The sequence below is a fragment of the Muscardinus avellanarius genome (genome assembly GCF_963383645.1).
Source record: "Muscardinus avellanarius genome assembly, chromosome: 2".
In the NCBI taxonomy this organism is placed as follows: Eukaryota; Metazoa; Chordata; class Mammalia; order Rodentia; family Gliridae; genus Muscardinus; species Muscardinus avellanarius.
The window spans coordinates 19,892,870-19,908,398 of NC_137787.1; the positions used below are offsets into that span (position 1 = coordinate 19,892,870).

Consider the following 15,529-nt stretch of genomic DNA (forward strand, 5'->3'; position numbering starts at 1 on the left):
GTGACCTGACCTTTCGAGAGTCGGAAGGAGTGTCCTGCGACTGATTGGGTGGGGGAAAGGTGAGGTGTTCCCTTGATTCCAGGATGGAGTGCAGTGCAGGGCAGCCGGTTAAGTTAGGGTCCTGCTTGGGAGCTCGGAGTTTGGGTGCGGATCAGGATTTCCTAGCTGGGCGGGACGTGGGGTGGGATTTAGGAGGCCCGGCTAAAGCTCGGATTAGGGGGCGGGCAGTCTGGACCAAGCTGAGCCGGGAGAATGGACGGGTCCTGGGGTCCTGGTCTTTTGGCCGGAGAACTGAAGCTTTCAGCCAGGAGAGGATCGGCCGGGGATCTGGATCCGTCTGTGGGGCAAGGGGTTGAATCAGAGGTCTGAGCCATGGAACAACAGCTTCTAGGGGTGGGGATGGAAGTCCCCGGACCTGGTAGGAGCTTGACCGTCCCCCTTCTCTAGCTGGCCATGAACGGCAGGGCCCGCAAAGAGGCAGTGCAGGCGGCGGCCCGGGAGCTGCTCAAGTTCGTGAACCGGAGTCCCTCTCCTTTCCACGGTAAGTGATCCAGGCAAGATCGCATGGGGTGGGTGTGTCCGCATCAGCATCGGTCAGGTGATACGTTCCTTTTCCTACAGCTGTGGCTGAATGCCGCAGCCGCCTTCTCCAGGCTGGCTTCCATGAACTCAAAGAAACAGAGAGCTGGGATATCAAGCCGGAGAGCAAGGTAGTAGGGATGGGCTGGGAGCGAAGGAGTAGATCCCTAGGTTGGGACTCAAAATCCTGTGGGCCAGCTGGCTAAGCAACTCACGCCCCTGTGTTTGGTCCTCTCTCCCAGTACTTTCTGACCAGGAACTCCTCTACCATCATTGCTTTTGCTGTGGGGGGCCAGTATGTTCCTGGCAATGGCTTCAGCCTCATTGGGGCCCACACGGACAGTCCCTGCCTCCGGGTAAGGAACTAAGGTTGGGCTGGGGTCAGGGGATGTGTCTGAGGCCATACAGGGCAAATGAGAGCCCGGAGGCCCAAATTGGGAGGGGGGCTCTATCCCTTAGAGCAGAGGAGCAGGGAGAATTATTTGGCACTTCATCTGACGCCGATATTGGCTATGTGTAACTTGTGAGTGGTGTATGTCTCACCTCCAAGTCTTGCCCTGGGCCTCCTCTGACTTCTTCCCCGTCTTCAGGTGAAACGCCGGTCCCGCCGCAGCCAGGCGGGCTTCCAGCAAGTCGGTGTGGAGACCTATGGCGGTGGAATCTGGAGCACCTGGTTTGACCGCGACCTGACCTTGGCGGGACGTGTCATTATCAAGGTGGGAACCGGGGTTGGGGGTTGAATAGGATCTGGGCTTCAGCTGCCAGAAGATCCAGTGTCCTGTTCTTCCGTGATACCAGAGGAGGCCCCCTGAGGAAGTGGGGTAGGGGCAGTCTGGAGGGCTGCTATGGTTGGTGTGGGTGAAGTAAGCGTTTAACCCGTCGGGGTTGGGAGGCGCCCTGTGCTGACCTGGCCCGGTGGGCCACAGTGCCCCACCACAGGTCGCTTGGAACAACGGCTGGTGCACGTGGACCGGCCCATTCTGCGCATCCCACACCTGGCCATCCATCTGCAGCGAAACATCAACGAGAACTTTGGGCCCAACACGGAGACGCACCTGTGAGACGAGAGGGGGCGGGGGCTGTGGAGGCTGGAAGGGCAGGGCGCGCGCCAGGGACTAAGGGCGTTCCCTCCTCAGGAGCCGCCCTCAGCTCATGGGTGCACCCGCCCTCCCATGCCCTCATGTCGCCCTCTCCCCGCAGAGTCCCCATTCTTGCCACGGTGGTCCAGGAGGAGCTGGAGAAGGGGACTCCTGAGCCAGGGCTTCTCGATGCTGCTGTAAGGAGGGCCCCTGCTCCTGGGGAAGGTGGGGGGTGGACGGGTCCCCTGAGAAGGGGCAAGAAGAGGAGCCTCCCCTGTCCGCTGCCCTGCAGGATGAGCGGCACCATTCGGTCCTCATGTCCCTGCTCTGTGCCCATCTGGAGCTGAGCCCCGAGGATATCTTGGAGATGGAGCTCTGCCTGGCAGACACGCAGCCTGGGGTGAGCAACGCTGCAGGGACTTGCGGGTGGGGCCTCCAGGAGCCCAGCTGGCCCTCACTTATCCCCTGCAGCACTCATCCCTCCACCAACCCCTCAGTTCCCTCATCCCTGTTCTTCCCGGCAGACACCACCCCACTCTCTGCCGCCAGGGGTTCTCAAATAGGCAAGTTCCATCCACCAGTCCTACCTACTAGGACAATCTGTGTGTTGGGGCCTGGGAATTGGCCCTTTTCACAGATTTCTGGAGGCTGCTGCTACAGGTGGTCCCTGTCTGCTTTGAACCTGAGAACAAGAGGCGTAAGCGTGGCCACCTGTTCCCTGCCTCCTGGTTGCTGACAGTCGAGACCGCTGAGTCTTTGAACATCCTGTCCTGCTTGCATGTGTTAGTCACTGGACCTCTTTTGTCAGCTGGTTTCCTCTTCTTGTTCCCTTGGGTTTTTTGGTGATCATGCAGTCTTCCCTTTTCTTGTCCCACCGGAAGAGGTCAGGAGGTATAGGCCTCCCCTTCCTGGCAGCTGCTCCCTATTCTCCATTCTCTGCTGAGTCGGCACAGCAAGGAGAACAGTGCTCGGAGCCAAGGGTCAGGGAGTCGTTGCGCAAGAAACTGAGGAGGCTGGCTGGGCTCAGGGCCTTGGGGGGGGGAGAAGCCGGGGAGCAGGGCTGGGCTGAGGTCAGGCTGACTGTTCTGTCTCGTCTGTCCAGGTCCTGGGTGGAGCCTATAATGAGTTCATCTTTGCCCCTCGGCTGGACAATCTGCACAGCTGTTTCTGTGCCCTGCAGGTGAGGAGCCGAGCACCTGAGGCAGCTCACCCCAGGAGAGGTGGAGAACTGGAGAGGGGATGGTCTCAAGCTCCAGGGGGTGGTGGGAGAGGACCACTGGCCACAGCCCCACTCTGCTAAGGTGGACGACAGGGAGGGGCCCAGCTGCTGCACTGCTGACATCACTAACCTTGGCCTCTGTCCTTGCGCTGGCCTGAGGCCAGGGGCCGAGGGAAGAGGGAGCTGAGAGGTATTTGGGGTGTCATGGTATCTTGTCCTAATCATTTCTGCTGCCTTTCCCTAAGTTAACAACTTCTGCCTCAAGAGAAGGGCCCTGCCACAATGCAAGGCAGTATCCTCCACCTCCCTCTGCCTCCCCCACCCCACCGCTGGCTTAAGCCACCCAGCCTTCTCTGATCTTAACATCTTGGTAGGGAAGCCTCTCTTCCTCCTGGTCACCTTTATGTTCTCTGCCTTCTTTCTACCTGAGTCAGGTCCCTTTCTTTCTTTCTTTTTGCCCTCGCCCCTCCTTCCACCATTTTCAACCATTCTGTCCCTGTCTGTTCCATGGCTGGAGAAAGGCTTGGAGCTGCAACTAAGACCAGAGCCCCACCTGGGGCCTGCACCTGCCTCTGCAGCCAGCTGGAACCGTGCTCACCTCTGCACGCCAGTCTGTTAACTGAGGCTGGGCAGTTCCCATGATCTCAACGGGCCTTTGACTTGGCAGGATTCTTAGCTCTTCCTCTCCATCTTCCACATCCTCCTCCTGCCTTTTGCATGGGGAGGCATGGGACAGGGCACCCTGGTAATGGTTTCTGCCATTCTGGTCGAAAAGGTTCCCACCGCTCCCTCTGCCAGGCACCCTGAGAGAAGGCTGCTTAAAGCCCAGCTTGCTTCAGCCCCATGGAACATGGGCGAGTGAGTGTGGCCCTCCTCAGTGCTGGTGGGCTATGTTGCAGGAGGGACCAGGATCACGTGCTTGTCTCCCATACAGGCCTTGATTGATTCCTGCGCAGCCCCTGCCTCCCTGGCCATGGAACCTCATGTGCGCATGATCACACTCTATGACAACGAAGAGGTGGGTGGACGGCGCTGGGAAGGGCCCCTTTGTCTTTATACAGTCAACTTGTGCCAGACACCCACTGGCTCCGAACCAGGGCTGTTCTGGAGGCCCCAAAGATGGGGGGCGTGCTGCCAGGGCTTCCTTGGCATTCGGTGCCCCTTCTGGCTCAGCACACATCTGCTTCTTCCAGTATGACCCAGTTTCCCATATCTCTCTGTGCCACTTGGCAAGCTTGTTCCTCAAGGACAGGGACTCTGCTCAGTTCATCCTTGCAGCCCCAGGGCTCAGTAAATAGCAAGTCTCCTCACTGCGTGCGTGCGTGCGTGCGTGTGTGCGTGCGTGCGTGCGTGTGTGTGTGTGTTAAGCTACATTCTAAAATGTTATAATAGAATTTAACAGGTAGCTAGTTCTCTCTTGTATGACGACTATGCAGGTCAGTGTTAGCAGTTCAGGACAGGTCTCTGCCATCCTGAACACCTGGGTTCCATGTCACAATTCAGGATGGCTATTTCAGTTCTGGCTGTTATGTCTATGGTGGGTTTAATATAAAGGGAAGAGAGGTCAGGAGGGAGTAGACACCCATGCCTTTCAGGACATGATGGAAAAGTGGCCTTTAGCACTTCTTACATGCATAGATCTTAGCATGGCCATGTTTAGCTGCAAGGGAGGCTAGGAATGTCATCTGTAGTTCTGTGTTTATACTTGAGTGTTATAAAAGATATCATGGAAAGTCAGTAGTCTGTCACATGCATAAAAGAAAGTTGGTCAGTGTGTTGGGTACCTCCGCTGAGCCCTAGATGTGAAGGTCAGGGGAAAGGGAAGGGGACCACCGTGTAAAACCCATCAGTAGGTGCTCTTTGTACTCCGGAAGTGATTGGGAATTAGTTTGGCCTCAGCCTACTATCAGGAATTCAGTAATGACCCAAGGTTGGGAAATGGTAAAGGATACCTCTTATTCATGCCCAGTGACTCAGGAGTGTCCTGAGCCAATCTGGATATTGGGCTCCTCTTGCTGGCCTCCCAGCTCAGGCTCCTGTGTCCATACCCCATGAGTCAGGTCTCTGCATCCCCAGGTGGGTTCAGAGAGTGCCCAGGGAGCACAGTCTCTGCTGACAGAGCTGGTGTTGCGTCGGATCTCAGCTTCGTCCCAGCACTTGACAGCCTTCGAGGAAGCCATACCCAAGTCCTACATGATCAGCGCAGACATGGCCCATGCTGTGCACCCCAACTACCTGTAAGTCCCCCATGCCAGACAGCCCTCACTGCCAGAGCCCCCAGCACGACCCACCTTCGATGCCAGTCCTGCCCAGGACCCTGCCTCTGCTCTTCCTGTCCCTTCCCTCGTTCTGCATAGACAGTCAGTGGGGACTTCCTTCTTGGCCACGGTCGCAATGCCTAACCTAGATGTGTTGAGTAGGTATTATCCACAAACTCACTCCCATCTGTTGCTAGAGGCTGCCTGCACTGCTGTGTGTAGTATGACTGGGGTCCTACCAGGCTGTGACCCATTCGTGCTGTCTGCCTTGGGCAGGGTGGTGGCTGTTGACAGGCCCACGCCTGTGCTGTCCTGGTCCTTATCGCTTCTTACAGGGACAAGCATGAGGAGAACCACCGGCCCTTATTCCACAAGGTGAGATGTTCTTCTCCTTAGAGACATAGAGGCCTGGATGGCTCCAGGCCCCATCTCATTCCCGCTGGGCCTGCCCCCGTCTCTGCCACCCCCTCCGCTCTCCCCAGGGTCCAGTGGTCAAGGTGAACAGCAAACAGCGCTATGCTTCGAACGCAGTTTCAGAGGCCCTGATCCGAGAGGTGGCCGACAATGTCGGGGTTCCCCTGCAGGTGAGAGTCCCAGGTCCCGCCTGGGAAGGGGTGATGAGTGAGCAGGGTGGGGACACAAGCTGTCGGCCCTCCCCCCATGAGCGGGGAGCTTGGCAGGTGACATGATGGAGAAGGGTCCCAGTAAGTGACAAGAGCCGGGGGTTTGGTCCTGCCAGAGCTGGATGCAGAGCTGGCTCCGCCCTTCAGCTGGTTACATGGATTTGGACTGATCTGAGCTAGGTCTGTTTCCACATCTGTAAAGTAGAGTGATAATGATGTCTGCTCTGCTTTGCTGGATGTTTCGTGAGGATTAAAAGCCCAGTGGGCTCCTGGAACCTGGTAGGTTAGTCCTGCCTTTTTCCCTCCCAGCATCCCCACTCCCCTACATCTCTCTTACACATCCTTACTTTCCCCAAGGGATGTTCAGGGCTGGGAGCCTGAGATCCCACCTACTCATTTACCTCTTGGGATCATCCATAGTGAACGTGTGTGTGTGTGTGTGTGTGTGTGTGTGTGTGTGTGTGTGTGTGTACACATATATCAGGGAATGGGCCTGGGCCCAGGGCAGTCCAGTGACAAAAATAGCAAGCAAATTTCACTGGAGTCAGGACTGTGACCCTGGGATCCTAACTCCCAGCTCAGGGCTCTTTCTGATGCAGTGTCTCTACCCTGTCCTGGGTAGAGACAGGTGATTCCACTCTCAGGAGGACTCTTGGAGGAGGTGATATCCCACTACTGAGAAAGTCAGCTATGGCCCGGCTTGGCGGCGCACGCTTGTAATCCCAGCCTGCAGGAGGCTGAGACCGGAGGATCACGGTACACAGACAGCCTCAGCTACTTAGGCCCTCCGCAACTTAGTGAGACCCTGTTTCAAACAATAATAATAATAAATAAAAAATAGGGCAGGGGGTGTAGCTCCGAGGTAAAAAAAAGAAAAAAGAAAAAAGAAAAAAGAAAGACAGCAGTGGGAGAGCCTGGGGGGAGAGCATCCCAGGAGAGAGAACAAGTAGAGAAGCCCCAGGGAGACAGAAATGAGCTTGGTCTAGTGGAGGACAGAAAGCTGGGCTGTGAGCGGCAGGTGGGGGAGGCCCGCCTGGGCCAGCCCTGTGGGGCTTCAGAGACCACGGGAGGCCTTCGGTTTTATTCTAAGGCAGTGGGAGAACACTGGGGAATTTTCCTCTTGTTGCTTACAGCAGAGGGAGGACATGTGTACTTCAGAAAATACAAGTAGAAATGAGAAAATAACACAAAACCCCAGGGATTTGTGCATATTTTTCTGCATTTTCTCCATGCGTATACTTAGCATACAGTTTTGTTGGTGCATTAGTCTCATGTTATAATTAGTAAATCATGTTGACAGTGGCATGATGCACACTGCACTCGGTGGCCCCCTACACTCTTTTCTTTCGTTTTTTCTTTTTTTTTTTTTTTTGGTGGTACTGGGGTTCCTGGAAGCCCTTCTACGTCCGGGCTACACTCTCAGACCTATTTTTATATTTTTATTTGGAAACAGGGTCTCTTAAACCAGTGAGGTTGGCTCCGAACCAGTACAATCCTCCTGTCTCCACCTCCCAAGTGCGGGGATTACAAGCTTGCGCCACCACGCCCGGCTCTTTCTTTCTTTCTTTTCAGTACTGAGGATGGAACCCAGGGGCATTCTACCTCCGAGCTACACCCTAGCCCGATTTTTTATTCTTTATTTTGAAACAGGGTCTCACTGAGTTGCAAAGGGCCTCACTAAGTACCTGAGGCTGTCCCTGAACCGCGATCCTCCGGTCTCAGCCTCCCAAGTGCTAGGATTACAAGCGTGCGCCACCACACCCAGTTCTCCCCTACACTTTTCAAAACAAAAATTTACAACCTCTTTTCACTCTATTTCTACTTTTCTATTTCAGTAAATTTTTTTTTTTTTTTTTTTTTTTTTTTTTTTTTGGTGGTGGTACTGGGGTTCCTGGAAACCCTTCTACTTCCGGGCTACACTCCCAGACCTATATTTTTATACTTTTATTGGAAACAGGGTCTCTTAAGCCAGCAAGGCTGGCTTCGAACCTGCGCGATCCTCCTGTCTCTGCCTCCCAAGCGCGGGGATTACAAGCGTGCGCCACCACGCCCGGCTCATCTATTTCAGTACATTTTTTATTTCAATGAATGTGTTTCTCATTGAACGTACAGATCACTTAATTTTCCCCAAAATATTCTTTACAGTTGTTTGGCCCAAACTAGAATTCAGGATCAGGCATTATGTCTAGCCAGTAAGCCTCTGAAATATTTTCTAATTTCACACAATCCCCCATCCCCTACACACATTTACCCCCCTCCCCATTGGCTTGATGAAGAAACCAGGCACATCATCCCATACAGTGTCTTACTTTCTGGATTTGTCTAGTTGCTTCCTCGTGGGGTTATTTAGCGTGTGTCCCTATATTTCCTATAAATTAGAATTTATATCCAAAGGCTCGTTGGTTTGAAGTTAACCATTTCTGGCTAGAAGACGTCATAACCCGTATGCCCTTGCTAGTGTGCCCTGCACAGCATCAGCGTTGCCAAGATGCGCCACTGGGCTGAGGGTGGCCGCCGGTCTTCTCATCCTGTAGTGGTTTGCTTCCACTGGCCGGGCAGTAGCTGTACACGCCATGAGTTCCCATTAGACACCTTATCACTGAACACTAATTGATAGTCCTTGCCTCGATCAGTTCTTTCATTGCTTCCATTCTTATGTGAAGCGGAGCTCCCCCTGCCCCCCGTCAGCGAGGGCTATTAGGTTGTCATGAAGTATAATTGCTGCCAGGAAGACAGGATAAAAGCTCATTCTTTAGTAATCACAAGTGATGTGTCATCTCAAATGTCACTACCGCCAGTGGTGACAAGGGTTTTTTTTCCCTTTTCCTTTAATGACTGTCACAATCTCGAATTTTCATTGATTCAGTGCGATTTAGTCCACTATACTTATTATGTCTTATGATCAAATTGTCATAATTTTTTACCAATCAGAGCCTTTTGTGCCCTAATAACAAGACTCTTGAAGATTTTCCTGATTTTTGACACAACAAGAAATTCCAGGCTCAGGGCTCAAGAGTATATAATTCAGCGACAGAGTGCGTGCTTAGCATACACCAGGCCCTGGGTCCAATCTCTAGGACCAAAAAAGGAAAAAAAAAAGAAATTGGCAGGCTCATCTTGCTCATTTCTCTTCCCAGACTTGGTAGGTTTTGGTGAACGATGGTATTCAAGACCATGGTCTGGACACAGGAATGTTCACTCTATCAGGGGAGGGGGAGGGAGCAGTTCTCAGGGACCATTTAAAAGTCATGACTTAATACCACACTTCATACTCAAAAATGAAAAATAAGGCTGGGCGTGGTGACTCACCCTTGTAATCCCCACACTTGGGAGGCTGAGACAGGATTGCGCAGGTTCGAAGCCAGCCTCAGCTACTTAGTGAGGCTCTCAGGAACTTTGTGAGACCCTGTTTCCAAACAAAATAGAAAATAGGTCTGGGAGTATAGCCTGGAGGTGGAAAAGCCCCTGGGTTCCACCCCCAGTACCACAAAAAGAGAGAGAGAGAGAGGGAGGGAGGGAGGAAGAGGAGCCGGGTGGTGGCACGCTCTTGTAATCCTTGACTCAGCAATTTAATGAGGCACTCTGCAACTGAATAAGACCCTGTTTCAAAATAAAAAAGGGCCCAGGGCATTCTGTCTCAGAACTACACCTCCGCCCTATTTTATTTCTATTTTTTGATACTGAAGATTGAACCAAGAGGCATTCTAACTCCAAGCTACACCCCCCAGCCCTATTTTATTTTTTATTTGAAACAAGGTCTCACTAAGTTGCTGAGACTGGCCTCAAACCTTCAATCTTCCTGTCTCAGCCTCCCAAGTACTGGGATTATAGGCATGTGCCACCACACCTTATTTTTTATTTTGAAACAGGTTCTCACCAAGTTGCTAAGCGTCTCGCTAAGTTGCTGAGGCTGGCTGCAAACCTGTAGTTTGCCCGTCTCAACTTCCCAATACTGGGATTACAAGTGTGTGCCACCACATCTGGCTACTGTATTCAATTTTATAATTCTGTTTTCTCTTACACTGAAAGTTTTTTTTCTTTCTTTTTTTTTTTTCTTTTTGGTGGTTCTGGGGTTCCTGGAAACCCTTCTACCTCTGGGCTACACTTCCCAGACCTATTTTATATTTTTATTTGGAAACAGGATCTCTTAAGCCAGCGTGGCTGGCTTTGAATCTGCGTGATCCTCCTGTCTCTGCCTCCCAAACACAGGGATTACAAGCGTGCGCCACCACACCCGGCTCTTTTCTTTTCTGAGACTGGGTCTCCCTATATTGTCCAGGCTGGTCTTGATTTCATAGGTTCAAGCAACCCTCCTCTCTCAGCCTCCCAGGTAGCTGGGACTTCAGGCAAGTGCTAAGATGCCTGGCTGAAAATCTTTTTCTTTTTTTTTTTTTAAGTTTTTCCTCCATGATGCTGGGATCTAACCTTGGTCCTCACAAAAACTAGGAGTGTATTTTACCACTGAGCTGATTGATAGCCCTCTGAAAATTGGCATTTAGCATCATATTATGATTTCCTTACTTTTTTTTTCCTTTTTTTTTTTATTGGTGCACTGTATTCATACATCATAGTGGAATACAAACTTTTGTAGACATACATGCACACATCGCCCAGTCAGCCCCCACCCGATCCCTACCCCATTCCCTCCCCATCCCTCCTTCCCATGCTTGGCTTAGTGGTTGACATCTAGTATTATAGCAATTTATTCAAAATTAAAAATGATAATCTCACATAACAGTTTCATTTGTCTGATACCAAGATTTTGATGACTTAAAGATAACATTTCAATATTTCTTTTTGCTTTCTTACCAGAGAATATTTTTTTTCTATTTTTTTTAGGTGAAACTATCATATATTTATATATTTATTTTTCAGAAAAAAATCTATCCTAATATGGAATATGGATTCTAGGTACCCAAAACGATCTTGAAAAAGAACAAAGCTAGAAGATATATATTTTCTGATTTCAAACCATATAGAGCTATAATAATTGAAACAGTGTAGTACTGTTCTAAAGGCAGATATATAAACCATTGGAGTTAAATACAAGCCTAGAGCTAAATTCTTCCCTATATTATCAAGTTATTTTTGACAAGGTTTCCATGAACATTTAGTGGTGGAAATAATAATCTTTTAACTAAATATTGTTGAAAAATAATAATTACATGGAAAAGAATAAAGTTGGACCCTTACCTAATCCCATATACAAGTATTAACTCAAAATAGATAAAAGACCTAAATATAAATCTTAAGACTATAAACTTTTAGGAGAAAATCTGGGTCATAAAACCTCACAACATTGAAATTGGCAGTGATTTCTTGGATATGATTTCAATGGCACAGGCAACAGAAGAGTATACAAACTCCCTAAAAAATAAAAAAATATTGTATATCCAAAGACAATGTCAACAGAGTTAAAAGTTACTAATAGAATGGGATAAAATATTTCCAAATGCTATATCTGAAGGTATATTAATATTCCAACTAGAAATCCTAAAAATTAACAACAATAAAGGCAAACAATACCATTTAGAGATAGGTAAAAGACTAACATAAATAATGAATCTCCACAGATAACCAATCTTAGTTGTCTGTTGGATGGAAACTCTTGTTTCTCTGGTTCTGGTGTGTGTTACCTATTTCTTCTTTGTAGTTAATCTCTTTGAGTATTTTCTCTAGCACTGGTTTTGAAGACATAAATTCCTTCAGTTTCTGTTTGTCATGGAAGCTTCTTATTTTTCCATCTAATTTGATAGAAAGTTTTGCTGGGTAGAAAATTTTTGGCTGGAAGTTGTTTTCCTTCAGAGTTTGGAATATGTTACTCCAAGCCCTTCTGGCTCTCATGACTTGGTTTGGGAAGTCTGGAGTGATTCTAATTGGTTTGCCTCTGAATGTCACTTGGCCCTTTGTTTTTGTTGCCTTTAAGATTCTCTGCTTGGCTTCCACATTGGTCATTTTGACAATTATGTGGCGTGGGGATCCTCTTCTCCGATCCTGTCTAAAGGGAGTTCTATAAGTTGCCTGGATCTGTGTATCAACCTCTTGCTCTATGTTTGGAACATTTTCTGCTATTACTTCCTTGAAGAAATTGTTGATCCCTTTGGTATCACTTTCTTTTCCCTCCTCTATTCCAATTATTCTTAGGTTAGCTCTCTTAAAATGGGCCCATATTTTTTCAATGTCAGATTCCTGCTGTTGGATATTTTTTCCTAGATTAGAAAGTATGCGTTCATTTTTGGAATGATCATCTTCTAAGAGCGAGATTCTGTTCTCCATGTGGTCTAATCGGTTGTTTGTGCTTTGAATTGAGGCCTTTACTTCATTAATTGCATCCTTTATCTCTTTTTGGCTCTCTCTGAGTTCTTTTCGAAGCACCTCTATTATTTCTACAGTTATTTTCCTGATTTGATCTTCTAGAAATCTCTGATTTTCTGTTTTATCGGGTTCTGATGTTGTGGGGTTGTGGGCATTCATTGCTCCAGTGTTATTCCTCTTTCCCATGATTTAGGAAGTTTGTGCCTTCTCTGGGTTCTTCCCTTGGGTCACTATGACTTCGCTTAAGGTGCTCTGGATCTCGAGTCTGTAGTATCTCAGACCCCACTACTCCTTTACTGGGTTGTATCACAGAGTCTCCGACCCAGAGTCGATAGAGGCTGCTTTAAACTATGGGGGGTGCCAGTTTGCACGTTCTCCTATGGTGTGATATCTCTGCCACCGCCACTCCCCCACTGGGTCAAGTCCCAGGAAGTACAGTACTGGGATTTCTCCTCTGTGGCCCGCAATTTGACTCACTGTTCTTGAGTTTGCAGATGTAGCTGTACTGGACTCGTTGAATTTGCTGCTGCTGCCACCGATGGCAATATGGCGCCGCTGCTACGCCCTCGGCCGTGAGGCTGGTGTATTTCTTCTTGGTTTTGAATTCCACTCTGAGTCCTCGCAGCGTGTGCTGAGCTCAGCCACTGGGAGCTTTAGATGTTTCCTGCGCTGAAAAATCCCGCCTGGCTGTTCTGCAGCGGCTCACCTTGGCTTGCTGTAGCCGTCCGGTGAATTTGCCGCTGCCGCAGGCAGTATGGCGCTGCTGCTGCGTCCTCGGGCGTGAGGCCGGTGTATCTCCTCTGTGGCTCTCAGCTCTGTTCTTAGTCCGCTTTCCCTCTGGAGCCTGGTGATTTTTTTGTTTCTCTGGTGATGGTGTTTTCTGGCTATGAAAGGCGCTGATTTTGTGGTAGTGGAGATTGGTTGTTGCGGGGCTCTTAAGCCCCGCTTTTCTCGGTCGCCATCTTCCCGGAAGTCCTCCTTACTTTTTTTTTAACCATCATATGAAGAAAATAGTTTCGTGGTGCGTGTGTGTGTGTGTGTGTGTGTGTGTGTGTGTGTGTGTGTTTTACTGGGAATTGAGCCCAAGGACATTCTACCTCTGACCTACACACTCAGCCCTATTTTATTTTGAAACAAGGTCTCGCTAAGTTACTGTGAACCTCACTGTTGAGGTTAGCAGCAAACCTGCGATCCTTCTGTCCCAGCCTCACAAATACTAGGATTACAGATCTGACCCACCAAGCCCAGTTTATAGTAGTATTTTTTAAAATACTAAAATTACCGAATGAGTTATTTGTGTGTGTGTTGGGGGAGGAAGCGTGCAATTGAAAAAATATAGGTGTTTTTAAAATTCCCTTGCCTAAGCTGGGCGTGGTGGCACATGCTTGTAATCCCCGCGCTTGGGAGGCTGAGACAGGAGGATTGCACAGGATTGAAGCTAGCCTCAGCTACTTAGTGAGGCTGTCAGCAACTTAGTGAGACCCTGTTTCCAAATAAAGTATAAAAATAGGTCTGGGAGTATAGCCCGGATGTAGAAAAGCCCCTGGGTTCCACCCCCAGTAGCACCAAACCCCCCCCCCAAAAAAAAAAACAAATAAAATTCCCTTGCCTACCTTGGCATGAAGATGAATGCCTGTGATCCACAGTGCTGGGGAAGCTGAGACAGGAGGATCGCAGGTTTGAAGCCAACAAAACAAGGCTGGGATGTAGCCCAGAGGTAGAACACCTATGGGTTCAGTCCCCCACTACACACATACACACACACACACACACACACACACATCCCCTGATGCACGCATGCAAACACATGTACACACACACACACACACACACACACACTTCCCCTGCCTGCTATGTGGAAAGTGGGGTATGAGAATTTCCAGGTAGCTGGAACTAGGATGGTGGTGGTGCAGATAGAATGGACCACTTCCGAATTGGGGTTTCTGATTTCACACTGGTCACTTCATGTGCTGAGGGTGGAACTGGATGTGCCCCGGGCCTTGCCAGCCCTGCGGTGTGCGGTGTCTTTCTCCTGGGCCTTAGTGAGCACACGCTGCGTGTGGCTCATGACCTCCTTCCTCTCCAGGATCTCATGGTCCGGAATGACTCTCCCTGTGGTACCACCATCGGCCCCATCTTGGCATCTAGGCTGGGGCTGCGGGTGCTGGATTTGGGTAGCCCCCAGCTGGCCATGCACTCCATCCGGGAGACAGCCTGTACCACGGGGGTGCTCCAGACCCTCACCCTCTTCAAGGTAACTGCCCCGCCGGTGCCTGACTTGGCTGCTGGGGCAACAGCACCAGCCCGGAGCGGCTGGCCTGGGGCACGGGGGCTGGTTGCCATGGTGCTCCCACTAGGGTAGGGGAAACAGGGTTCATGTTCTTCTTAAGGTTCAGACCCTCAAAGCCCCTGAGGGGAAATGGTGGGCTGGAGAGTAGGTGGGGATGAGAAGGGGCAGCTGTCAGGCAGGGGTGAAACCTCTGCTCCTTTTGCTGGGTCCATGTTGGGGGAGGGGAGCAGAAGGGCACTTGCATCCGGTCACTCACTAATCCCAAATTCTATGTTGCCCCCCCCCCCCATTGTAGGGCTTTTTCGAGCTGTTCCCCTCTCTGAGCCGGAACCTCTTAGTGGATTAAGGACTCTTGGCAAGCCTTCTCTCCCACCCTTTTGCACTGGAGAGGGGAAGCGCTCAGCTGAGCTGAAACTGGATTATTAAAGTGGATTTTTACTTTCACACTCTGCTGTTCTTATTTGGAGACTGGAAGGGTGGGGATTGAGCCTGGGGTACAGATGGAGGAGGCCAAGCTCCTAGGAGCTGATAGAGTCCTGATTTTAAAATCCTTTTCTGAGCCTGGTGTGGTGGTGCACGCTTATAATCCCAGTACTTGGGAGGCTGAGACAGGAGGATCACAGGTTCCCAGACAACCTTAGCTGCTTAGTGAGACCTTCTGCAACTTCGACTCTGTTTCAATATGAAGAATTAAAAAAAAAAAATAGGGCTGGAGGTGTAGCTCAGAGATAGAATGTCCCTCTGTTCAATCTCCAAGACCCCCCCAAAAAGTCTTTTTTTTCTGTTTCTTAGGCGCATGACTGAAGTAGAAGGGTTGGGTGGTCCACAGTCAGAGGTCCCTTCTGCTCTGCACTCTCATCTCAGCTGTGGCTTCAGTGCTTCTTCTTCCTTCCACTCCCAGAATAGTGCAGGAGCACCGCCCCATCCTCTGAGGTCTATACAGTTCACATTAGCCTCTGAGCTGCCAAGGCTGTTTTCCAGCTCCCCGCCCCCTCAGGAGCTACAAAGAGAAGGACAGAGTCTATGTTTTATCATCCTCTTCTCAGCAGTTCTTGCTATCACTTAATAGCACTATCAGGAAAAAAGTTTATCACAAAAAATATTAAGTCAAGCCGGGCGTGGTGACACACACGCTTGTAAGCTTGTAATCCCAGCATTAGGGGAGG

The 15,529-nt window shown here is 50.0% G+C and overlaps 1 protein-coding gene across 4 annotated transcripts; it reads left to right on the top strand.

The window, feature by feature from the left end:
- Positions 1 to 453: 453 nt before the first annotated feature.
- DNPEP (aspartyl aminopeptidase) lies at positions 454 to 14,709 on the top strand (the record flags this gene model as incomplete). Of its 4 annotated transcripts, XM_080690326.1 has the most annotated exons (14): positions 454 to 541; positions 622 to 710; positions 822 to 935; positions 1,170 to 1,295; positions 1,506 to 1,636; positions 1,780 to 1,855; positions 1,951 to 2,058; positions 2,761 to 2,838; positions 3,812 to 3,895; positions 4,954 to 5,114; positions 5,471 to 5,510; positions 5,618 to 5,719; positions 14,160 to 14,327; positions 14,659 to 14,709. In XM_080690326.1, the coding sequence occupies 14 exons, from the start codon at positions 454 to 456 to the stop codon at positions 14,707 to 14,709; spliced, it is 1,416 nt and encodes a 471-aa protein (XP_080546452.1). The 4 variants fall into 4 exon arrangements, with proteins under 4 accessions (XP_080546452.1, XP_080546453.1, XP_080546454.1 ...); XM_080690327.1 differs by lacking the exon at positions 3,812 to 3,895; XM_080690328.1 differs by lacking the exon at positions 1,951 to 2,058.
- Positions 14,710 to 15,529: the final 820 nt, after the last annotated feature.